This window comes from Antedon bifida, chromosome 2 (assembly GCF_963402885.1).
Source record: "Antedon bifida chromosome 2, ecAntBifi1.1, whole genome shotgun sequence".
In the NCBI taxonomy this organism is placed as follows: domain Eukaryota; kingdom Metazoa; phylum Echinodermata; class Crinoidea; order Comatulida; family Antedonidae; genus Antedon; species Antedon bifida.
The window spans coordinates 14,322,473-14,348,625 of record NC_136227.1 but is presented as its reverse complement, the minus strand read 5'-3'; the positions used below and the strand labels follow the sequence as shown (position 1 = coordinate 14,348,625).

Below are 26,153 nucleotides of genomic sequence, written 5' to 3'. Positions count from 1 at the left end.
GCGTGACATGGCTTGACTCATGTTTTCTAGGAAAAATAAATTATATTATGATGAACTGTGCAATAAGTAATTGACTGTTGACTTTCTGTAACTGGGTCTTTTGTATATATATTGTCCATGTCTATGAGTCTTTTGTGCTTAGGTGGCTATGGCTAGTGTTAGTGGCTTACCTAAAATTTCACATGAGAAATATGTGTAAACCCACTGTATATTATTTCATTGGTATAGCTTTTTTTAAATCTTTTTTATTATTGACCTGACAAAAATTGTAAACTTATTTTTACAAGACTTGTACAATGTAAAGTACAATGTTGTGGTGTACGCATTAATCACTGCTGATGATTGAAACTTAAAAAATTTACATTTATTGGTAGAGTTGCTTCATAAATACATATTTCATATTCTATTTTAATAAATGATATACAATATTATTAACTTTTTTGTATTCTATTTTTGTTTATTTTCTTTTAAATCTGAACGCGACCAATAGGGTAAAAAAGAATTTTATAGAAAAACAACACAACATTGAAATCTGAAAATCCTAAATGCATGGGACATAAAAATCACAAATCATATTCCTGAGAATTAGTTTTATTTACTAAAAGTATATTGTTAGTTTTACATGATTTGTTTATAATAAAATTGAATATTAGGATAATTTCATATTCATAAAGTTTACTCATGCATGAAAGCAAAATCAAAGATGAAAGAGCTCCATAAAGACTCTGAATTGTTATTGTTTGTATACGATGGTACAAATATATAAACAATTGAAAATTCTATTACTGTAATCTGAAACAGCAAAATTACATGACTCTTTCTTTCTGTGTCATCCATCTTCATTTGTCTTTGAACCATACAGTAGACCATTTTGTAGCGTTTGAGACTAAAGGTTATAGCCTAACTGGACCATGATACAGCAAACCAAGTAACACAATACCAAAAGCTATATCAACTGCAGGAGTTGTTGCAACTTGCACAAACTTGTTAATGATGGTAGTAGTTCCTTGATTTACAGGCTCCTCTTCAACAAGTCTACCATTCTGGTGCTCACTAGCTATTGGTTTATGTGTACCACATTGTTCATCTGAGCTCTTCTTTTGAGATATTTCATCCCCATCTTTCTTTAGTTCAATGTTGACTATTGTATTTCCCTCACTTCTACCACCACTATTACAGTTCAGGTTACCATTTTCATGAACTTGTGTTCTAGAATTGTTATTTAGATTTTCTCGTTCTTCAATTTTATTGATCTTTTTATCAGTATCATACACATCTCTCTTGTTTTGATCATCAAATTCTTTGCTATCTTTACTGGTAAACTTATCTCTCTTGTCTTCAACTTCTTTGCTATCTTTACTGGTAAACTTATCTCTCTTGTCTTCAACTTCTTTGGTGCCTTTACTGGTAAACTTATCTCTCTTGTCTTCAACTTCTTTGGTACCATTGCTTGAACTAATCACTGACAGGTTACTGTCATGAGGTTCATTATCCAATGATACTGCTGACAGTATACCTTCTGTTAATATGCTATTGTTTTGTTGTGATTGTTCATCATTGCATTCTTGCACATCAGAATCAGCAAACTGGTAAAATAAATTCATAATAAATTGTATCAAGTAAAGAAAGTATTAGATTGGTATAAAAATAATGATTTGAAAATATTTCATGAGTTAAAAATTAACTGCCTATTTAATAAGGTGGAACCGAGAACAGGTAATCTCTCAGTAAATAAAATATACCCTATTCAACATTATTAGTTTTATAACGTAGTACATGATGATGATGATGATGTGTTAATTTAATATCATTGAGTTAAGTACATGTAAATGCGATGTGTTAGTGATAAATGAACATACTTCACATGGTAAAGTATGTTGGTGCAGCGAAGATTGAAAATTGGGGTTTTAAGTAAAGGCCTACCTCGTCTGAATCTACTTCATTTAATTGTTCCTCTAACTTGCGTTGATGTAAACGAATTGAATATCCAATCATAGCATACTGTATGACACGTGCTGCCTCATGTCGTCTCTTTACATCTTCTCTCACCTTCCAGCCTCTAAAACCTACAACATATCAATTCTAATTAGTGACTCAGCATCATAGCATACTGTATGACACGTGCTGCCTCATGTTGTCTCTTTACATCTTCTCTCACCTTCCAGCCTCTAAAACCTACAACATATCAATTACTAATTAGTGACTCAGCATCATAGCATACTGTATGACACATGCTGCCTCATGTCGTCTCTTTACATCTTCTCTCACCTTCCAGCCTCTAAAACCTACAAAATATCAATTCTAATTAGTGACTCAGCATCATAGCATACTATATGACACGTGCTGCCTCATATTGTCTCTTTACATCTTCCCTCACCTTCCAGCTTCTAAAACCTACAAAATATCAATTCTAATTAGTGACTCAGCATCATAGCATACTATATGACACATGCTGCCTCATATTGTCTCTTTACATCTTTTCTCACCTTCCAGCTTCTAAAACCTAAGCATCTTAAAGTACATAAACAAATTTAGTTTAACTAGATGGTACGCTCGCTTCGCTCTCGTACCATCTAGGTCGTGCCCACAGATGGTTCTCGAATACATAATAATTTCAGCGTTAAAAAACTGGCGATTTCAAATGTACGTACCGCAGGACAATAATACATGTCGTTTACAGGAACGAAATAGACACTGTGATTTATGTACTCAACTAAAATTAGCACCCTGGGAATTACTTCCGAAAGAGAAACTTTTCACAAAATGAGACAATTGTTTAGGTCAAATTTAAACAAACTTAATTTGTGTTTTATATGTAACATTAGGGTTGAGGTATGGGGAAGAGGATGGGTGCAAAGTGGAACAATTTTTAAATATATTCTTTATCAATTTAGTAACGAAATATTAATTGTTTTTATGTTTTACAAATAATATACCACTAAACACAGTAAAACATTGCGATGTAATACTTTGTTGAAACTATCACCGTCCTAGTCGATTGAAATAGTACAGTACATGTAACGATACATCACTACGACGTGTATATGTTTATATAATGTAAAACAATTTGTGAAAACCACCTCTATTCGGGGCAAATCATAAATTCGATTTAATCGTCAATAAATTTTAAATTATCTAACTCAACTTAATTAGTAGGCCTAATGGTTTTCAATTGTTTCTTAGAGCTAATTCATACTTAAGTTGGTTCCTACCCTACCCACCAAAGTTGTTCTGCGTTTAGGGCATGTGATGCACTGTAGGTCTATCCTCTACTGGCTTTACAACACTACTCATGCCAGTGAGGGAAGGGTGATGATGTGGGTGGTTTAACTGCAATAATAAAGATTTGTACATAAATATACGGCGACTGAAAACGCTAGCTCATTATCCGTTTAAAAAAATCTATATCCAACCTCTGCAACACAGATTGAAAAAAAAATGGATCGAATTTCTGTTATGAGTATACAGTACTTGCCTTTACGACGCCTGATGGAATAGACACTTGTGGAACAAAGATTGGAATGTTCCATTCATCGCAAATCAATACACTTGTATAAACGTATATTAAATCTATCAAAATAGTATTTTTTAAAGAAAATCGGCCTGTCTTCAACATTATGATGCTGTACTCGAGCTGCTCAACCGGTTTTCAGCCATTAAAAACAATTATCGTAGGAGGAGATAGGAAAATGCAAATCATCCTCGTATTATTGTATGCGGGTATTTTTCAAGATGAACATGCATTAGACAGTGTATACCACGATCGGAAAACACCCCTATTTGGGGCAAATCGTTGAACCTAAATTCGTTTTAATTGTCAATAACTAATTATCAAACTCAATTTAATTAGTAAACAGGGTTAAATCAGGTGGTTAAAATCAGTATCGAAAGTCCGAACCAACTTTATATACCATCGAGTAAACATTCTAGAAATAACGCGCGATTTACCGAATTTTGCCCTTACGTAAATTTATATATAGATTTAAAAAATGATAATATGAATAAAGGTTAAGAATGTACTTTAATGTTTCAATAGCGTTCTATGGCTTAGTTTGGTAACAGCATGATGCCTGCAAGATATTTGTCAAAACACTATTACAATCAATACCTGCTTGAATGATGACCACAGCTGCCTCTTGTTTACTTTTGGTTGCCAGGATCTTCCTCCACCATATCTGTATTACACCAGCACTTAAATTGAATTCCTTCAATCTTGCAACTTCAAGTTTATCCAACTAAATGAAAAATAACGGAATATAATTAATATACAATGATGCAGATTCTTACTTACTTTTTTACACTGACAAGCTAAAAACTAAAAGCTAAAAGTATTATAATTTGGTGCTACAACTTTTACTGATTTTCAATGACTTACACACATTTAACTGGGTAATAATTTTTAATAAAATGGTATTTTTTAAATTGTGTCAAATTAATTGTTCTTTTCTTTTTTATATTTATATACTTTTTTTAAAAAGAAAAATGCCTCAATTTTAAATAATTATTTAGTTAATTTTGGTGAATTTCCTATCTTATACTACAAAAATATTCCTGTAGCACTACTTTTAAAAATAAAGGTTTATTTTACGACACTCATTCAGCTCTACTGCAAAGGTTTATATTATACAGATATTGCCTGCTTAGAGGTGAAATATAAAAATTGATATCTCCGAGGGAATGATATTTTCTTGAGGAACTAAATATTACATCTGTTATATTAAAATATGACTTAAGTAGACTTGGCTGGGTCGGCTAGCCTAAGTAATAAGACTGCCTAGTTCACCTTACCTTGGCAAAAAATGACCGTATAAAGTCAAATAATTGCTAATGATTCCTTTGCCATAAAATATTCACTTAAACAAATTAAAATTTAATTTATTCTACTGCAAATATAAAATAATTAAATTATTATTAAACTACTTTTAAGTACCTGTCCCTCTCTTAGGAATATCTTTGTTTTTCCAAACAAAAAGCTTTTCATTTTATTTTCTTTGTCTGCTTCAGCTAAAACCAGATTCGTAATAACAGCACATTTACTTTTTGTATCCAAATCTTTTACATCTTCTGACCTTATTAATAATTCATACCTCTTAAGAAAATCACTGTACAACATTCTATAAGAAAATTGTCGTTATCGTTGAGAATCAAGTATAACAAACAACACACTGGCAAGTGTAGGTGTTCAACATGTACAGTATGCATATATAGTATAGTATATATAGTATATATTATAAACATTACAGGCACAGAATAAATTCTATATCGCCCGGTGATATACTAAAATTTAAATAATTCATTTGAAATGATGAAGATGAGGAAATCTGTGAGAATGAGAAAAAGTCGCCTCCACCAAGATTCAAACCCGGAACCTTCTGCTTGATATGCAGATGTCCTAACCATTAGACCACTGGGGCTTTCATGGTATTGTTCAAACTAGATTGGATAGCAATAGCACTCTCGGTGTGGTACGGCGGAACAGCACTAGTCCCTCAGTTGTACGCAATGCGCACTAGAGATCAAATTGATACGCCCTCATCTTTTAGTATTAAGTCCTAGAGCAAGCTATTTGATTGGTAATAGTAAAAAATACAATAAAAATACAAATTACGACGCACAACGATTTTGGTTTTTGCTTAATTATTCAATATCGAAAATTTTTAGCCAGCGTATCAAACAAAAACAAATAGCTGTAAGCTGACCTGGTAGGGAAGCCTAATGTACTGATCTGAATTGTTTCAAGTGAACTTAACTAACAAGGGTATCAACCAGTCATAGATGGGTACATTGTTAGTATAAAAAGAACACAAAACAATAGCTGTAAGCTGACCTGGTAGGGAAGCCTGTTGCACTAATCTGAATTGTTTCAAGAACACCGCAAGCACGTAGTTGATTTATAACATGAACGTTATCAAAGCTGTCTGGTTGACACTCAAGACTTGGTTTGATACAGCGGATGTAGTGAGGTGTTGTTTCATGTAAAGTAGCCATAAGACTGTCCAATGAATTCTAAGATACAATTGTTAGATTGTTACCACAAAGATTACATGTAAAAACTAAATGGTATCAACCAAAATATGTAAGTAAGTAAATACAAAATGGATTGAGGAAATATGTCTGATAATCAAAAAATAAAATATCTTGCATATATTATGTTACATTTTCAATAGAAGTAAAAAAAAATAATTGTGAAATAATAATAATTTGAGTGATCTTGCAAATGTTTATTTGATTTATTTCAGCATCATAAAAACAATCTACAGATAAAAAACAATTAATATAATATACAGGAAACAAAATTTCGAAACATCAACAATATAAAAAAACAGGGATACTGAGGAAAACCCATAAAAGTCCTTGTTTCCCTGTTTCTCCTCTTTCAAGAAAAAAAATGGTCAAGAAAGCAAAAACAACAACAAAGCAAAAAACCTATCTAACTCTTAAAGCAAGAGCTCAGTCTTGAAGGTATTTTTTTAATTGATGTTCCATACTAAATCCATCAAGATTCTAAATTAAGTTTTGTATGAGTTCAGGATTCTGTACCTTAAATTTTGATACCACTGTAGAAGTAGTCTTTTTGCCTTTTGTTTTACTTGGACTCTGAAAAAAAAATCATAAAATTAACCTATTTTAGGTTAAACAGAACTATTGACATAACTGACAAGATGGCATTATAAATATCACACATTTATTCGGCATTATTCTTTGTTTAAAAGTTTCATGATGTAACATTGACGAAGACAGAACTTAAAAAGCAATGGTATAGTGTTAGTCACTACATTGTTAGTTTGATGATAGTATGGTGTTAGTATAGTGTTACTATGGTGTTTAAAAACTAATAACAAGATCAATCACCTGTAAACTGGTAACATTAGCATCAACTAGTTGTTGCACAAACTTCTTGCTGCTCATTCTAAGCAAATCTACAAGTTCTGCTGGAATACCATCCTAAAAACATCAAATGATACACAATAGATTAATTAGTTAATGAACATTCACCTGTGTACACTGCACATTAAATTAAAGGTTTCCATTCGAGGTAAATATTAAAAATTATTATTATTAAAAAATAGCTATGATAATTGGGTAGGAGGGCAAGATGGTAAATTGATTGTTCTTAACTTGATGCAATTGTAATAATGGAGAGGATGTGTGGTTAAATAGGTTGAAACAATCTTGTCGTTTTCTAAATAGAATTTTGTTAGTGAACCAATTGTTATTTTGATATAAAACCAGAGAACACGTACTCCAGACTGAAAAGTGATTCCAACAGGAGGGGGAACCAACAAGATGGTGGCCGTAAATGTGGTCAAAAACATTATTTAATATAAAAAATAATAATCTAATATAATACCTTAAGACCACATAAATTACAACACATATTCTTGCCAAAGCACAGGAAATATTTACAAAATTAAATACATTGTTAATAGCAATGGAATGAATAATTTCTTGGAAATCTAGCATTTTTTGTATACGAGGATCATATAGAATGCGTTCACGGTTATACGCTTAACACGCTGCGTTGCGTATCGTTCTCACGCAGATAGGCTCAACACAGGCGTAGCACTGCGTACTGCGTAGGGCATATCTGATTGGTCGATTGAAAGCCGCTATTTTGTTGGTTCCCTCTCCATGGAGAATCACCTTTTCAACTGCGATAACTTTGTAGTTTCACATCTAGCCTTCGGCTATATAATATCTTTGTATAAAACAAATATAAACCGTTTGACTGCTGACCATTGTTTTTTATTAATGACAGGCTAACCTTTAATTTGTTCCTATACACTATGTTGTATTCTAAAGTTGATAATTAAATTGTCTGGTCCTTCCTCCTTGATCTCACAACAAGTTTTGAATAAATGAGCTAAAATAGTTTAGCAAAAGCAAAAGCTTTTCCAACTTAAATGGTGTATCCTCTTCTTACATAGGTGATAGAGCATTACCTATAACTACAAACAGCCATTGATACATTTTCCTGTGGTATTTATTTTCAGTTATAAGATTATGAGAAATGAGTTTAAACGAAGCAGATGCACTATTCCATAATTGTAATGCTTTGAGAAACTATTTATGACCTTCTAACCCCCTTTTATGTGAATATACTGTAAAACTGGCTTTCAGTTTTAAGTATATTACCTTATTCTTTTCAATTAGACCATCCACTTGGTACGTAACTTTCTCTGCATAGTGATGCACAACAAAAGCTGGTGATGTCACTGACATGCGTGCACGAGATAAGTTTGCACTGCTGATGGTGTCATGAAGAAACTCACAAAATGAACTTGGATCTGAATGTCTGTTTAACTTGCATTGCTATAAACAAGATAAACTTGCAATTAGTTCATAGAAAGTAAATGACATAATAACATGATTGTGATCTTAGATGGACAGTCTCCACTAAGCACAACAACTTGTAGTTTGCAACTGGTTGTGGTGCTACTGTACTTTTACACCTAACTTGAAATCACTGGGCATAAGGTCACTCACCATCACTGATGTGCAGCAGGTGAATATTTTTAAATTGGGGTTAAGCTTGAGGTGCAAAAGTACATCAGCACCAGGTTTTCTAGTGTAAACTAGGCTCACAAGTCCATTGTTTATCTTCTTACAAACTACAGTTTATTTTCATGGAAAGACAAACTATGGTTTGTAAGACAAACTATGCCTGTCTGGTAAAAACCACTGTTTCTCAAAATGTCAAATTCAAAATAGGAAGGAGTTATTATTATACGACGTACTGTACTACGATTGAGAAAGGCGAATTCTCAATACATCTTTTTTTACAGCAGCTTATCTTTCAATAAAAAGACAAACTACAGAATACAGGTCTTTTCCAACCATAATTGGCGAAAAACTATGACAAATTATTTTTTGTATTTTGCTGTGGAATAGCAACACTTACTTGATTCATAAGTGCAAATATACTGATGTTGCCTTCAATAATATCAAGACATGTTTTATTGTCAGTAAAGTCTTCAAATTTCCATGGAATTCCCTCAGATTGACAGTCATCCTAGAATAATACAAACATGGCTGTTTAATCAGCAATATAATTATGTTTATAAATTATCACTGTTAGATAAAAAAAGTGAATGATAATTCTCATAAACTTTAATTATTATTGTTATCTTAATTATTTTATATTGTATTATAATTATACTAGTATTTTGATATTTTTTTTACGAGATTCGTTTGATATCAACTAAAAGAAGTGCCATATTATTTTTCTTAATTTTTTTTTTAATAAAAGAACTTGATATTATCACTCTAATAATACACTGTTGCACCAACTGTATATTAGCATACTCTATATATAGAAATAAGTTTGTTGGAATACCTGTTCTGCTTTGAGGAAGTTGTGCACAAAATGTTGCTGAAGTTTCTCATTTGCATAATTTATGCATAATTGCTCCAAACTGTTAAATGAAAAACTTTCAAATCCGTAGACATCCAGTAGACCAATGTAAGACTGCCAACTCCTGGCCATGGTACAGCCATTGATGAATCCAACAAGCCAATCAAAAACTCTGAAACATTAAAATATAATTTAGTCAGTCTTCAAAGCTAGGTTTTTTTTTGTGTGAAACCAAAGTGTTGAAAACGTTTGCATTACATTTTTTCCTGTTACATACGAACTACATGACAAAGAAAGAAATTAGGCAGAAAGAAGTCAGGCCATGACAGCAAGAGAGATTAGGCAGAATAAAAATGAAATTAAAATGACTATGTATTAGAGTTTGCATGTAATGTATGTATGTTTATTTTATTTTTGTGAATGTTTAAAGGTGTATGTATGATTTGCTGTGGGCAATTCACCTTGGTGCAGCCCAGCATGCATATGGGGAAGCAAATAAAAGTTATTGGATATGTACAACATCTTCTGTTGGTTTGTTTTGAATGTATAACATGTCAGTAAAAAGGCAAATACTGTACAAGATCATTTTAAAAGAGTAAGTAGGTTCCTTTCACTACAAAACAAATATTATACTTATAATGTTTGTAAAATACCTGGCATAGAGTAACTTTGCAAGGCAATCTCTCCTTGTGTGACATTCATCTTTTAAGCAAGGTTTCATAAAGACACTCTTTCTACGCTTGTGAGATGCAGTGATTTGTCGGAATGCTAGACATCTAGTTAAGGCATCAACATCAAGACCAAGTAACTGTGCAGCAGCATTAACAGAGGTGTCAACTCCTGATGAAGCAACATCAATAGTACAACAATATGATATATTGAATAATTAGTAAATTATAAAATCTTTCTTTGGTTGAAATATTTTATCAACATTTTTTGAAGATGGAGAAGAATATTAATAAGATTATTTAAGATTTTAAAATGACATAATTATTAATGATATTTTTTAATATATTTTTTGGCCAACCTATCAGAATATTAAGCTATTCCTTATGTCTGTTTTTAGTTATTTCTCATATATTATATTATGGTAGAAATAAAAACCATTTAAAAAATACTAAAAAGATATATAAACTGTTGATAGAATATTTTGAATCATAAATAAACGCCAATTTACTTTAGATTTAAAATTCTAATAAAATAAAAAAAAACAGTATTATAAATGTAATCTATTAAAACTTAAAGATGTATTGTCCCTTTGTCAAATTTAAAAAAAAAAAAAAAAAAGATTTCGAAAAAAAGTGGGTTATTTTGAAGTATCATAATAGTTATTAACTTTCACCAAAAATTAATCGAAAAAAAAATAATTTAACTGAAATACAGACGTTTTTTGGTTCAAAAAATAACTTTGACTTCCAGTCAAAGTTTTCGATCAAAACATATCTCATAATGCAACGCGCTTATTTGGCTACTCTGTATGCATAATCATAAAACTTCCTCGCGATCTGTGTGAAAACACCTTCTCAACCGTGACGAGTTGTAAACAATCCTAATTAGCATCATGCATAATGTATACGCATGGTTTGAAATCTTTGTTTACTTTCGCTCGCGACTATTTTCCAGACGAAATGTAATCAAATTAATTTAGATGTTAATTACGTAAAATTGTTGTTTTTGGCTCGAATTTTCGACTTAATGTGAATAACTTTAATATTACTTTGATATGGCCAATTTAAATTTAGAATATTTTTTTTGTGTTTCAAGGGACAATACATCTTTAAAGGTCGCAACTACTTTAAGCTAAACTATAAATACTGTATGCAATCTTAAAGGTCGCAACTACTTTAAGCTAAACTATAAATACTGTATGCAATCTTAAAGGTCGCAACTACTTTAAGCTAAACTATAAATACTGTATGCAATCTTAAAGGTCGCAACTACTTTAAGCTAAACTATAAATACTGTATGCAATCTTAAAGGTCGCAACTACTTTAAGCTAAACTATAAATACTTTATGCAATCTTAAAGGTCGCAACTACTTTAAGCTAAACTATAAATACTGTATGCAATCTTAAAGGTCGCAACTACTTTAAGCTAAACTATAAATACTTTATGCAATCTTAAAGGTCGCAACTACTTTAAGCTAAACTATAAATACTGTATGCAATCTTAAAGGTCTCAACTACTTTAAGCTAAACTATAAATACTTTATGCAATCTTTTTATTGGTATAATACAGAAAATAATTAAACAGCATAACCTTTATATCATTTACCTTGTTTTTCAGAATCAATTTCACATGGTTCAGTAACATCATCATCACTAATAAACTCTACATTTCCAAGATGAAGTATACCACTTAGAACCTACAAATAAATACATTTCAAATTCAATTCAATAATTCAAAAATAGAATTATAACATTACTATTAGATTTATGTATAAAAAACACCACAGTCTATTAAAACACTTATTTATATACTACCATTTGGTTTTTCATTAAAGGCAAACCATAAATTTGTAAAAGTTGTTTTGAATCAATATACTATCATGATTGTAAAAACTAGGTAAAAGTTCACTGATGTTTACTGTCCACATGTGCTGGATTAGTTCAACCAAGGCATCTAAACACATTGCTTTGGTTCAGGTTCTACTAATAATATCACCACTAAGTTTAACCATGTTTTACCAGGGAATTTCACTCTTCCCTGGTAAAACAATGTTTATTAAGTAACCAGTTCTAATTAAGTAAAAGTTTCTTACTTTAAATAATTCTTGTTGCTGTGACTTGCTAAGTCCAACATTACACATTGCTTGCTTTGTTACTATAAAATCTTGTTTATCTTTTTGATTACATGCATCTTCTGAATGGTTTAGTGGCACATAGTTTAAGTTGTCTGAACTCAATACATTTCCTAGTAACCAGTTCCTCATTTCCCTTTCATTTGCGCCAAACAGCATCTATGATAATTTGAAAGAAGAAATGTTAATGATATTATTAAAAAGACTAATACAGTAATGAGAATAATATAAACTAATAATATATTTCATGCTTTGATAAAATTAGTAGAGTGAGTGCTTTCTTGCCCTATATTACAAAATATTACAAAGTGACAATTTTGTTCCAAGATGTTTAATATCAGTACCAGAAAGATCCTTTTCACATCTGCCTTCATTGATCTCCAGACTTATTACATGTTTTCATATTCACACGCAAACCTTGTGAAATCACGGGAGAAGTATTGTCATTGTACAGTTGTGGGTGCTATCATTAGCGCAACCTCAAGTTTGTGAAAAAAAAACCGTCACGCTTCAATACTTTCAAACAGGTGTACAGTCAGTTAAATACCAGGACAAAGCACACATGCGCAGAACAAACAAAAAAACAAGCCCCTGTGAATATCAGTAGAATTTTAACAACCTGATTACAACCAAAGGGTATAATAGAACAGGCCCCTGTGAATATCAGTAGAATTTGGACAACCTGATTACAACCAAAGGGTATAATACAACAGGCCCCTGTGAATATCAGTAGAATTTGGACAACCTGATTACAACCAAAGGGTATAATAGAACAGGCCCCTGTGAATATCAGTAGAATTTTAACAACCTGATTACAACCAAAGGGTATAATAGAACAGGCCCCTGTGAATATCAGTAGAATTTTAACAACCTGATTACAACCAAAGGGTATAATAGAACAGGCCCCTGTGAATATCAGTAAAATTTTAACAACCTGATTACAACCAAAGGGTATAATAGAACAGGCCCCTGTGAATATCAGTAGAATTTTAACAACCTGATTACAACCAAAGGGTATAATAGAACAGGCCCCTGTGAATATCAGTAGAATGTTAACAACCTGATTACAACCAAAGGGTATAATAGAACAGGCCCCTGTGAATATCAGTAGAATGTTAACAACCTGATTACAACCAAAGGGTATAATAGAACAGGCCCCTGTGAATATCAGTAGAATTGTAACAACCTGATTACAACCAAAGGGTATAATAGAACAGGCCCCTGTGAATATCAGTAGAATGTTAACAACCTGATTACAACCAAAGGGTATAATAGAACAGGCCCCTGTGAATATCAGTAGAATTTGGACAACCTGAATACAACCAAAGGGTATAATAGAACAGGCCCCTGTGAATATCAGTAGAATGTTAACAACCTGATTACAACCAAAGGGTATAATAGAACAGGCCCCTGTGAATATCAGTAGAATTTTAACAACCTGATTACAACCAAAGGGTATAATAGAACAGGCCCCTGTGAATATCAGTAGAATTTTAACAACCTGATTACAACCAAAGGGTATAATAGAACAGGCCCCTGTGAATATCAGTAGAATTTTAACAACCTGATTACAACCAAAGGGTATAATTGCTGACATATGTTTGCTATTAGCCTACTCACTTTAGAAACATGGCAACAAAAATAAATTGCAGGGTTTTCTCTAATCTGCAGAAAATATGCAAATGTATCACAGTTTCCAGCAGTTTTAAAGGTACACAAAAATGAAACATAACTAATACTAACTTGGTAAAAGATGTGAAAATTCCTGGCACCATCACATTGATAAACAACTCTAGTTTTCTCAAGAAGATATGTCTGAATAGAAGCACCAACAACATGATTTCCACTGAAAATAAAATTAGAAAGTTAAAATAAGAAGTCCTCTTGTATGTAATTTCATTCTTCCCTGCTATGACACACAAAATGGCATATGTAGAAACTCAAAATGCATGGCCTGTATACAGTATGTTGGTTGAACGTTGACAAATAAAAATAATGTATGAAACTTACAGACTGAATTGTAGCTGAATGTACTTTCCAAAGCGGCTACTATTGTGATTCCTGGATGTGCTAGCATTGCCTAAGAAAATGAAATAATAGTTGTCTAACAGAGATGGAGTTGTAGGGAGGTGTAGGGTACTGGGTGGCAAAAGATTAATATTACTGTATATATATATATACTGGTACAGGCCATCAAATATTGCCATCAATTGCAATTAATTCTACTAGTCTTAATGATACCAAATCTGCCAAAAATTAAATTTGAGCATAAAATCTCACCAAATTCATATTTAGAACATACTGTAAGTTCCCCACTGCTGATCAACGGTTTTAGCCTATATATTAGGAGTTTAAAGGATTTTGGCACCATGACTGAAGGTTAAAGATTATGCTAGAATTACAAAATGTAAAATCAGTACACAAACTGCTTTAAATTATCATTTTAAATTTCATTTTACATAAAGCATTAATCAATTTTAGGTTAGGGGTAGCTTTATTTATTTAGTTTTAAATCAGTATGATACTTGTTGACTTCTATATTTCAGTTTTCTCAGGGAAGAGTTAAATTACAATTTAATTTAACTCTTCCCTGGTTTTCTTGTAATTTTAATGGTACACTATCATTATGCTCATTTTTATTTGGTTCTCATCTCTTTATCGACTGTTCTTATTCTATTTTTTTCTTTATCTGTTGATGATAATGATGATGAATATAGAAAATTTGATATATTGATATGATTTAAAAATGCTGATTTTGTATATTTAAAAAAAATAAAGGTCCAACTTCTAGCAATCTTTCTTAGGACCATAACAGTACATAGATGTTTTTACATTTGAGAATGACATGTGTATCTTACTGTACTTTATTAAAGATAAACATAATAATTACCAAATGCTTCAAGAATAGGATTTGAGTCTAATATTCTACGTTCAATGCAATCTGCTGGTGATGGCGTAAAACCACTATGAACAAAAAAGACAACAAGTTATCACAAATAAGTAACAAAAAAGAGAAAAATCTATGATTATGATGAAATAAAAACTGTAATTTTACACACATGAGTCAATGTTTTCTAATGATATTAAATTAAATGTGTTTATTTTTCATACCTAGGGTTACATACTGCCACTGTTGTCAGATATTTTAGTAAACATCTTGCATTCCATGTCTGTAATAAAACAATAAGTAATTTGTAATCACAACAAATAACAGAGAACAACAAACGTTTTTGTATGCTCACAAAAAATATTGACTAAACTGCCTTTGTGAAAAATGGGTTGCCAACATTCCCTCTTTGCACGTCTGGCAAGCATTTAGTGACATTCAATAAATGCTGATTTTGTAACAGTGTACTTTGAAACAGTAAAAACAAATTATAGCACTCTCTATTACTTGTCCATGCTTTTAGCCTCTCTATTTTTTATTCAAGTTTGGGCCTCACTATTATTTCAAAATAAAGAAATGGTTTTAAAGGTAAAAAATTGACTCTGATTACATTGGTGAAAAGAAACGTAAAACTGAAATTGTTGAATTACCTTTCCAGAACCACTTTCACCGCTGACAATTATTGACTGATTAATCTTGTCTAGTCTTCTAGTAAGATTACACAAAGCTGTTTCTGCAACACCAAATACATGTGGTGGGTGTGCCTGATAACAAATATAATATAAAATAAAGATGTATATTCCCCAAAAAACATGAAAATGAGGATTAATAAAATCAAGCCATTTTGCTGTTTTAGTAAAGTTATTCATTTTAAAGAAATAAAAAACAAACAAATATTAGTGGTTTATTTTAAAAAAAGACAAAATTAATGGTTAAATTTAACCAAAAGCCCATTTTCCGACAGAAAATGTGACTGTTAAAAAATTACAGTTTTTCAGGTAAATAATGTTTTTTTTTCCAATTTTTGGTCAAAAAGTGAATAACTACAGTATTATGTGACATAAAATGGCATATTCAGCAAAACAATTATCTTTTCAGGGAAACTCAGCATATATCTCTAAGTTCTCACTTCTAAGTGCAACTGAGGACATATTAATATTTTTGCCCAATATTATTTGAAGATTAAAGTGAAGTCAAGATTTTAATAGTGATGTCACCAACATATCAATTTTTCTGAAAATCAATAGTATACTAGCAAATCGTTGTTTACCTTTTGATTACTATGGTAACGATGAATCATATGAACATCAAAATGTCCAGTTTCTTTGAAAGGATTCAAAGTAACAAGTGTGTTGCCAGTCTGAGTGTGGTATCTACCAGCTAAGTACCGCTCACGTAAACAGTTCAGCACTATGAACAGAAAACATTAGGTTAAGTAACAAGTGTGTTGCCAGTCTGAGTGTGGTATCTACCAGCTAAGTACCGCTCACATAAACAGTTCAGCACTATGAACAGAAAACATTAGGTTAAGTAACAAGTGTGTTGCCAGTCAGAGTGTGGTATCTACCAGCCTGAGTGTGGTATCTACCAGCTAACTACCGCTCACGTAAACAGTTCAGCACTATGAACAGAAAACATTAGGTTAAGTAACAAACGTGTGTTGCCAGTATTTTGTCTAATTTTCTTCAAATTGTCCGCTGTTCTACTCTAAAAATGTATTAATACTGTAATTATAACATTTTATTTTAAAGTGGTCTTTAATTGCAGGGAAATTTGAAGGAAATTGTTCAGTTGGATTCATCCAAATTGTGGTCTCTGATCTCTAATTAGAGGAAGGCAGCAGCTAATGGTAAAAGATAGGCGATCATCCGGCTTTAAATTAGATTGAGCTTTTAATTAAAGGGGTCTTTAATCGGAGGAAGACCTGTATATTATTAACAACTATTGAAACATGTGTCTACTATTAATTCACTTACCAGCAGGTTCTGAGAGAGGATTAAGCAAAACAAGATCATCTGTATTGATCCAATCTGTTTGAGTACACAGCACTGGATAGCCAGCATGACCACGTATCACAACCTCCTAGACAATGAAGTTACAAGCAATATTTAAAATATATTATATAGAATACTTAGTAGCAAGGTTGGGTTGTTGACATAGATGGTATGCTTCCTTCCCCTCCTTACCTCACAATTATATTTTGTGTCTATAATCTTGCCATCACTAAAACATGAATTAACACACGCTGGAACCCAAACCTCTTACCTAGCCATTAGATTTAGTAACTATAATCTTGCCATCACTAAAACATGAATTAACACATGCTGGAACCCAAACCTCTTACCTGGCCATTAGATTTAGTGACTATAATCTTGCCAGTCATGAATTAACACATGCTGGACCCCAAACCTTTTACCTGGCCATTAGATTTAGTGACTATAATCTTGCCAGTCATGAATTAACACACGCTGGAACCCAAACCTCTTACCTGGCCATTAGATTTAGTGACTATAATCTTGCCATCACTAAAACATGAATTAACACACGCTGGAACCCAAGCCTCGTTTTCATCATGTATCCACACCATTAACCCCTGAAATTACAGTGACAGAAATGTAGACAAACATTTAAAACAAATGTTTAAAATACACATGTATATAAATTATTGCTAAAGAGTAATTGTTGTAAAGTCTTACAGCTTTCAGAATAAATTATTTTCTGTAGCGCTCAGTACATGTCTTTCTAAAGAATTCATTTGGAGCTTTGAGGCCTAATTAATATGTATTGAAAAGAGGATGTGTTTCATTTTGAAGGATCTAATAGTAATTATTCTGTATATATAATTCTTTACGTTAAACCATTCATGAATACATACGCGTGTGACGTTTCAACTTGTTTTTAAGAAGTCTGGCAATGACTATTTGTAACCTTAGTCTGTGATTTTCCGAAGTTCTTTGCCTTTTTAGGGGGCGCTAATCTACAACTAGCAAAGCTACACAGTACTTCTAGCAACCACTAACATCTAGTCAGTTGCCAGATGAAGACTTATTGAAAACAAGTTGAAACGTTGCACATGTACGTATTATTTTTAAACAATCTACTGACTTAAAGAACGGCTTACACAGATGGAATTAGTAAATTAACCAGCCAATGTGTGGGCAACCATTTCATTCCATGTTTTTAATACCCTAATGAATAACTGTGCCAAGTGTCAGAATGTTCACTTCAGGTCTACTAAAGTAGGCCTACTATGCATGACAGAGAGAATATCAACAGCATTTTCCTTTACCTTTTTGAAAAGACATGCTAGTTTCTTTTTAACTTGGGGTGGAATGCATCTAGGCCTAGATTTAGTAATAATCTGAAAAAAAAATAGCGAAATGGTAAATTTGTACAAACAAATTTTTATAAACATATAACCACCTGTGACCTAGCCTAGCTAGGACCCGGAGAATTTAAATGGTTATTTGGCCCTACTACTATTATAGCCTAGACAGGCCTGCCTACTAAGTACCACTAGGCCCAGGCTAGGCTTGCAGAAAAGTGTAGTCGGTCTGATTTGATTTGAATTTATTAGGAAAATCATCATAAAAAATACATACAAAAGAAAGTGATAACATAAATTACTGACATTAAAAATAATACATAAAAAATTTTGCAGGATAGCCCAAAAAGCTTAAGCCTAAATAAACATTCATCCCTTATACCAAACAAAAGCGTATCAGCAACGCTCCATACCGAATACCCGATTTTATCGGAACCAAAATAAAACGTTATCGATTTTACCATATATCAAACATAAAACTACCGCATTGGGCCCTGCGCTAATACGATCGGGCCCAGAAAATGAGACGATAATAGAGACCAAAATGGTTCCTAACACATGAGACGATCGGGCCAACGCATGAGACGATTGGGGTCGGGCCAACGCATGAGACGATTGGGGTCGGGCCAACGCATGAGATGATTGGGGTTGGGTCAAACGCTGAAGACGATCGGGACCACGTTTTCTGGGCCCAAGACGATCGGGCAGCAAATAAAAAAATGTTACTGTGATAACCGGCCTAGACTTAGGTTAGGCCTAATATAGTAATAATATCCTACCCAGGCCTACCTACCTAGCTAGGCTAGTGGCAAGGCTAGGCTAGGCCTAGGCCTAGCATAGATTTATTGCACCTGACCTGCATTATCCTACATTGCCTGTACCTAGCCTAGCTAGGCGCAATTGCATTAATTTAGTAACTTACTTTTTTGCCTACTGGAATGTAATTATTGCTTTTTTCCATCAAAATAGTTGTCATTTTGATAGGCGCGCCTCCTCTCACTTCCCCAAAACCAACAGTTTCTTTTTTTTTTTCCAAAAACACCGCCGCGCGCCACCTAATTTTTCGAGTCATGGAATTTTCCCAACTGTGTTGGGTCTATAGACGGGAAGCATGTAGTGATATGCAAGCACCTAATAATTCAGGCTCATCATATTTTAATTACAAGAAAACCTTTAGTATTGTACTTATGGCGGTTTGTGATGCGAACTATAAATTTACATTAGTAGACATTGGAGACAGTGGACGTCAGAGTGATGGTAGTGTATATGGATGTAGTTATTTGGGACATGCTATAGAGAATAACTTGCTCAACATTCCAGCTCGAGAGATGCTCCCAAATTCAGACAAAACATTGCCCTATGTGTTTGTTGGAGACGATGCTTTTGGATTAAAGAAGCATATGATGAAACCCTATCCTTCTTCACATTTAGAAACTGATCAACGAGTGTTTAACTATAGGCTGTCGAGAGCACGAAGAGTCATCGAAAACACCTTTGGTATAGCTGCAAGCAGATTTCGCATTCTGAGGAGGCCAATTATTGCCAAAGTACGGAAGGTTGTGCTCATGGTATCGTGCTCATAACGCAGTCTATTGTCGTTCTTCACAATTTCCTAATGAAACAAAATGCATCAAATGGTATTAAATATTGCCCATTACAATTTGTTGACAATGATGGGCCAACAGGGGTAACGCCAGGTGAATGGAGGCAAGATACCGATATTAATTTGCACGGTGGTCTACAATCGATACGTCGGATAGGTTCGAACAACTATTCCAAGGATGCTGCTGCCGTCAGAAATGGTTATAAAGATTATTTTTACAATGAAGGCGCTGTACAATGGCAATGGGGATTAGTTAACCGAACTTAAAGAAATACAGTCGGTTTACAGTATAACGAAATTTAAAAATAAGTAAATGAAAATATTTAATATGAAGGAAATCAATACTGTTACATCAATCCGATTTAATTAAAATGTAAATAACGGTTTTTGTAGACGTATACAGTATAATACTTATTTGCACTAAGGGGCCTATAAATAACACTAAACAAATAATTATTTGTTTTAATTAACAGTATACTATCCGATCCGATTTAGCCTAATTAAAATGTAAATAACGGTTTTTGTAGACGTATACAGTATAATACTTATTTGCACTCTATAAATAACACTAAAAAAATAATTATTTGTTTTAATTACAGTATACTATCCAATCTCATTTAATTGAAATATAATTAACGGTTTTGTAGACGTATTACAGCATAGTACTTATTTGTACTATATAAATAACACTAAAAAAAATAATTATTTGTTTTAATTACAGTATACTATCCGATCCGATTCAATTGAAATGTAAATAACAGTTTTCTTATATATATATACAGTATATAATTATTTGCAAAGACGCATTAAATGTTATTAGTAAATGGTAACATTAACAGTTCTTATGTTAAATATGTCTGTTTTACTCCTCGAATTCTATATCAAAAAGCAATTGGCTTATTTTAACCATAGCGAGTCGTTGTCTTCGGCGGTCAAATGCTGAAACAATTGGAATAAGGCTCCTGAAATATAGAGCGACTTCATCTTCCTGTTGATTCGAACCCGATATCAAAGAATTAATGGCTTCCGATGTCGTTTCCAGTTGGTTTATTATCATTGTATCAAGTTCGTCATGTTGCTTTTTCCGTTTTATCGGTACTTGTGGTATAATCGTCGACACACAGGGATCAATATTCTCTTCATTAGAAGCATGCCTTGTAGTAGTAATACCACTACTTGTAGCTTGACAGTTGCTGACAGTTGGCTTGTTGGCTGTTTTTTCATGCAGAAATCTCATCTGTTCAAAATACTTGCATTGCGGTAAAGACGTAGCGGCTGCCCCAGACCGTATCATTGAATTTCTCTTGTTTAGGCACTTCTTTAGTGTGTCTTTCAAATTTTTGAGTTGTCGCTGAAGGAATTCAACTAAAAAAATATAACAAATTATACCAAATTAATACTTTAACTTTAATTTTTGTAGGCCTAGCCTAGGCCTACACGCGAGTAATTTATCCAAAATTGAAAATGGACTGTTCGAATAGGCCTGCCTGCCAGTAGGCTTGCTAGGTAGTGTAACCTAGGCTAGGCCTAGCTAGTAGATTAGACCTCCTCCTAGAGGCTAGGCCTACTAATTTAATATTAAGATATAGGGGCCTAGCTAGCCTAGCAAGTAGTAGGCCTAGTCTAACCTAGTCCTAGTAGCCTAGCTAGTATAGCCTAGGCTAGGCTTACTTTAGAGTTTGTTTTTACCTTCTCTATTGAAAATTTCTCCTATTGTTTTCCAGGCGTTAAACTTTAATTGCACGGTTTTTATACTTTTCAGAGTTAACATCCCACAGACATTTGTGTTTTCTGACTTCTTCTATGAAGAGTTCTTTGTTAAACAGACCTAGGCTTAGGCCTAAGCTTTCCTCCTCTGCTGGTGGTGGACTGCATGCCTCCTGTGGCTGGGGTCCTGTCGCGACGACTACGACGCCTGCTTCTGTTGCTCCAGTGCCGGTAGGTCTAGGCCTAGTCTGCTGCTCATCACACTCGTAATAGCCTTGGCCTATTAGTATTTGGCCTCCTAGGCCTAATTCTGTCTCTTCTAGATCTTTCACAGCACCATCTTCAATTGTCATGAGAATTTCGCTACACTCCATATTAATATGACTCAAAAAATAGGCCTATCACTTGAATCGGATCGGATAGTATACTGTAATAAAAAAAAAAGCGCGAGGTCGTCCGTATGAACAATTTGAGAAATCCGGGCCGCCGGACGATTTGACAACTCATTTCTCGAGCAGCTCTGTGATTGGTTGAGAAGTTTTCGCTTCGCAAAAAGTAGAAACAATTCGAACTAGTAAATTTCGCTGAAGCGAAAAATCAAAGGAACTAGAATTCGTCGAAGAAGGGAGTATGACAGACAGAAACTCGAATACGCATGCGCATAGCATGACGCTTTCGATTCGCGCGAAAAAATTCGCCTAGTGGAAAATAGGCTTAAAGTAGCCTCAGCTCCTCCTAATAAAAAAATAAAAAAACCAGAGCCATATATAGAGAGAGTTACGGCATTGCGTTCACAGATTTTAGAAAGTCACGTGGTGTGCACGCCGGCCATGTTTGTGTCCAACTATGCCTATGTAGCGTATGGAGTCGAGTCATTTGCTTAAAAATTGTATAACATTCACAAGGCTTTAAAAATCGAATTTAATATCAAAACAATCAATTTGTTTAAAGGTTTTTGGTAAGATAATAACGAAATCATAAAGTTACTGCGAACATGATTTTAAACAACAAAATGTAAAAACAATGCATTACTATAGAGAATCGCTGTACAAACTAAACGCGCACGCGTAGAGCGTGCATGGAGCGCACAACCAGAGCCGTTCCGAAATTGCTATTTTTGTTGTTTTAAATCATGTTCGCAGTAACTTTATAATTTTTTTATTATTTTAACAAAAACCTTTAATCAAATTGATTGTTTTGATATTAAATTCGATAATTAAAGCCTTTTGAACGTTATACATTTTCAAAACAAAAGACTCAACTCCATACGCTACATAGGAATAGTTGGACACAAACATGGCTTCTAATCCATTCGAAGTCGTAACTCTCTCAATATGGCTCTGAAAAAAACCGCTGTGTACCGCCCTCTCTGTTATGACTCGATGACCTTAAAATAAACAACAGCTATAATTACACATGTTTTTTTGTTATGATTTTTGCGATCAATCAATCAACAAGATAGAAGCCAAGCTTGCTACAGAACAGTAAGCATACAGTTACGTAGGCCTAGAAAATATAATGAGTCTTGATGATAGAAAGAGCTTCTATGTTTGTAGCTGTTACTACACCCATAACATATTTTTACCTAAGTTTAAACTGCATGTGACGTATATAGATGATAAAATATTTGCTGATATTTGGAAACCGGTAAAACCTGTTGCTACCAAATCTTCTTTTTAACTAGACACTTAGGCTACTAGGCCTAGACAGCAGAGCCTAGTTAAGTAGAACTAGTAGGCCTGTCTAAACTAACCCTACCCTAGACCTAGGCCTTTAGTCTAGGGTATGCAGTATTTTTATAATTTACATGCACAGGTCAAAATTAACAAATTATACATTATGATGGTAGTAGTTTCCGTAAGTGCTCCGTTGAAACACTGAGTGAGTACATATATGGTATGTAATTTAAATGTGAATGGGAAATGGAGAGAAACAAGCTTCAAATTGGAGCTACTGTATAGTACATATAATATTAATAATAAAATGTGAATTGTTTGTATTATTTTGTAGATTCTTAAAAACAAAGGGTGTGACAATGAAGAAGGATTCACAGACGTTCTGAGAGTCGTAAGTAATTGATGTTTTAATTTATGTAATTATGTTAAGTTATCTGGCTGATAATGGTACAAGTAGCAAAATACAGTTCATGTGTAGCAGAATACGGTACATGTGCAGCAGAATACGGTACATGTGTAGCAGAATATAGTACATGTGTAGCAGAATACGGTACCTGTGCAGCAGAATATGGTACATGTGTAGCAGAATACGGTACATGTGTAGCAGAATACGGTACATGTGTAGCAGAATATAGTACATGTGTAGCAGAATAGTGTACATGTGTAGCAGAATACGGTACCTGTGCAACAGAATATGGTACATGTGTAGCAGAATACGGTACATATGTAGCAGAATACAGTACCTGTGTAGCAGAATACGGTACCTGTGCAGCAGAATACGGTACCTGTGCAGCAGAATACGGTACATGTGCAGCAGAATACGGTACATGTGTAGCAGAATATGGTACATGTGCAGCAGAATACGGTACATGTGTAGCAGAATACGGTACATGTGTAGCAGAATACGGTACCTGTGTAGCAGAATAGTGTACATGTGTAGCAGAATACGGTACCTGTGTAGCAGAATACGGTACCTGTGTAGCAGAATATGGTACCTGTGTAGCAGAATATGGTACATGTGTAGCAGAATACGGTACCTGTGTAGCAGAATAGTGTACATGTGTAGCAGAATACGGTACCTGTGTAGCAGAATACGGTACCTGTGCAGCAGAATATGGTACATGTGTAGCAGAATACGGTACCTGTGTAGCAGAATAGTGTACATGTGTAGCAGAATACGGTACCTGTGTAGCAGAATACGGTACCTGTGTAGCAGAATATGGTACCTGTGTAGCAGAATATGGTACATGTGTAGCAGAATACGGTACCTGTGTAGCAGAATAGTGTACATGTGTAGCAGAATACGGTACCTGTGTAGCAGAATACGGTACCTGTGTAGCAGAATACGGTACCTGTGTAGCAGAATACGGTACCTGTGTAGCAGAATATGGTACATGTGTAGCAGAATACGGTACCTGTGTAGCAGAATAGTGTACATGTGTAGCAGAATACGTTACCTGTGTAGCAGAATACGGTACCTGTGTAGCAGAATACGGTACCTGTGTAGCAGAATATGGTACCTGTGTAGCAGAATATGGTACCTGTGTAGCAGAATACGGTACCTGTGTAGCAGAATATGGTACATGTGTAGCAGAATACGGTACCTGTGTAGCAGAATAGTGTACATGTGTAGCAGAATACGGTACCTGTGTAGCAGAATATGGTACATGTGTAGCAGAATACGGTACCTGTGTAGCAGAATACAGTACCTGTGTAGCAGAATACGGTACCTGTGTAGCAGAATACGGTACCTGTGTAGCAGGATACGGTACCTGTGTAGCAGATTACATTACCTGTGTAGCAGAATACAGTGCCTGTGTAGTATAATAATTGTACATGTGTAGCAGAATACGGTACATGTGTAGCAGAATAATTGTATATGTGTAGCAGAATAATGGTAACAAACAAGAAACGTAGACAAGTTATGAATGAAGACAAGTTGTGATAATTAGTATATTATAAACATATATCAGTAAATGTGAATTGTCAATAAACTCTTCTAGGAATAAAACAGAATTTGGCTCATGCAGACAATTTTCCTCATAGTGGGACTTTCAAATGCAAAACTATATTTTCTTTATTTTATTTCATACCATTAAACACATGTTATCTCACTAACAATTCATTTCAGGTTAAAACAGAAGTAGAACGTAGAAAATTACTTGGCCGAGATTATTTAAAGAGAAAAGAGACAATTTTAAAACATTACACACCACTCAATCAAGAGATATACAAACTACAGGTATGGAATTAAGTAGTACAAAAATGAAAAGAATATTTTACCTGTTAACTACACCTTGCTGACGGAATACAACTATGAATGCATGTCTGATTTTGTAAAGACCAACTATTACAACAAACGTTTATCTTGACTACTTGTCTCACTACAACTGACAAGAACAACTTCCCCCTTTAGTTATATTTTTAGTTAAATATCTTGACTAAAAATATTTAAAATTGTTGGAAAGTTTTTCTTCTTTATGGTATTATATTTTCTCGTTAAAATTGTTGTAGATTTCATTTCTGAGCCTAACATTTCTGGAGTTGGTTGAACATAGCAAGCAGAAAAATGCATCAATGCAAAGTTTGATAAAACTCATAATAGTGTAGGCCACTATGTAATTTCGTGTCATTTTTTTGTTAAAAGCAAAATTCCAGCTGATTTAGTGTCTTTAGGATGTAAAGTAATAAAAAAAATATGTTGCCATTTTTTTTAAAAAGCTTAAGGGTGTCAAATCCAAGATGGCCGCCAATACGTAAAATATCCAATAAATGTACCATATTGGACAAAGTAACACCC

At 33.6% G+C, this 26,153-nt stretch overlaps 4 protein-coding genes across 5 annotated transcripts; 2 read left to right on the top strand and 2 right to left on the bottom strand.

Moving 5' to 3' along the window:
- Nucleotides 1–484: 484 nt before the first annotated feature.
- LOC144835068 (unconventional myosin-XIX-like) lies at nucleotides 485–17,299 on the bottom strand. Of its 2 annotated transcripts, XM_078690087.1 has the most exons (20): nucleotides 17,019–17,299; nucleotides 16,313–16,452; nucleotides 15,693–15,806; nucleotides 15,267–15,325; nucleotides 15,046–15,119; nucleotides 14,166–14,235; nucleotides 13,899–14,001; nucleotides 12,117–12,314; nucleotides 11,630–11,720; nucleotides 10,009–10,195; nucleotides 9,338–9,527; nucleotides 8,903–9,013; nucleotides 8,137–8,313; nucleotides 6,853–6,945; nucleotides 6,541–6,597; nucleotides 5,828–6,006; nucleotides 4,931–5,114; nucleotides 4,109–4,235; nucleotides 1,924–2,066; nucleotides 485–1,586 (listed from the first exon to the last, which is right to left on the bottom strand). In XM_078690087.1, the coding sequence occupies exons 2-20, from the start codon at nucleotides 16,340–16,342 to the stop codon at nucleotides 894–896; spliced, it is 2,880 nt and encodes a 959-aa protein (XP_078546213.1). In that variant the 5' UTR covers nucleotides 16,343–16,452; nucleotides 17,019–17,299; the 3' UTR covers nucleotides 485–893. The 2 variants fall into 2 exon arrangements, with proteins under 2 accessions (XP_078546213.1, XP_078546214.1); XM_078690088.1 differs by lacking the exons at nucleotides 15,267–15,325; nucleotides 16,313–16,452; nucleotides 17,019–17,299 and having other exon boundaries at nucleotides 15,693–15,744.
- A 2,255-nt stretch (nucleotides 17,300–19,554) lies between these two features.
- On the top strand, nucleotides 19,555–19,950 carry LOC144835468 (uncharacterized). Its single transcript, XM_078690552.1, has one exon. The coding sequence runs from the start codon at nucleotides 19,555–19,557 to the stop codon at nucleotides 19,948–19,950; it is 396 nt and encodes a 131-aa protein (XP_078546678.1).
- A 732-nt stretch (nucleotides 19,951–20,682) lies between these two features.
- On the bottom strand, nucleotides 20,683–21,685 carry LOC144835946 (uncharacterized). The gene is made up of 2 exons (XM_078691081.1): nucleotides 21,660–21,685; nucleotides 20,683–21,335 (listed from the first exon to the last, which is right to left on the bottom strand). Exon 2 carries the CDS (start codon nucleotides 21,262–21,264, stop codon nucleotides 20,833–20,835), a length of 432 nt encoding a protein of 143 aa, XP_078547207.1. The 5' UTR covers nucleotides 21,265–21,335; nucleotides 21,660–21,685; the 3' UTR covers nucleotides 20,683–20,832.
- A 1,480-nt stretch (nucleotides 21,686–23,165) lies between these two features.
- On the top strand, nucleotides 23,166–25,963 carry LOC144835467 (2-oxoglutarate and iron-dependent oxygenase domain-containing protein 2-like). The gene is made up of 4 exons (XM_078690551.1): nucleotides 23,166–23,324; nucleotides 23,688–23,744; nucleotides 25,485–25,595; nucleotides 25,868–25,963. Exons 1-4 carry the CDS (start codon nucleotides 23,196–23,198, stop codon nucleotides 25,961–25,963), a joined length of 393 nt encoding a protein of 130 aa, XP_078546677.1. The 5' UTR covers nucleotides 23,166–23,195.
- The last annotated feature ends 190 nt before the right edge of the window (nucleotides 25,964–26,153 follow it).

Bases quoted from the DNA above. Each gene is read 5' to 3' on its own strand.
- LOC144835468 (XM_078690552.1), top strand. From the start codon at position 19,555: ATGGCGGTTTGTGATGCGAACTATAAATTTACATTAGTAGACATTGGA.
- LOC144835068 (XM_078690087.1), bottom strand. From the start codon at position 16,342: ATGATTCATCGTTACCATAGTAATCAAAAG. The intron at 10,196-11,629 runs GTAAATGATATA...TTGCTTCATCAG, and splicing joins AATTGATTCTGAAAAACAAG to GAGTTGACACCTCTGTTAAT. The intron at 4,236-4,930 runs GTACTTAAAAGT...TTTTTCATTTAG, and splicing joins TATTCCTAAGAGAGGGACAG to TTGGATAAACTTGAAGTTGC.
- LOC144835946 (XM_078691081.1), bottom strand. From the start codon at position 21,264: ATGATACGGTCTGGGGCAGCCGCTACGTCTTTACCGCAATGCAAGTAT.
- LOC144835467 (XM_078690551.1), top strand. From the start codon at position 23,196: ATGAGTCTTGATGATAGAAAGAGCTTCTATGTTTGTAGCTGTTACTAC. The intron at 23,325-23,687 runs GTAAAACCTGTT...ATTATTTTGTAG, and splicing joins TTGCTGATATTTGGAAACCG to ATTCTTAAAAACAAAGGGTG. The intron at 23,745-25,484 runs GTAAGTAATTGA...AATTCATTTCAG, and splicing joins TCACAGACGTTCTGAGAGTC to GTTAAAACAGAAGTAGAACG.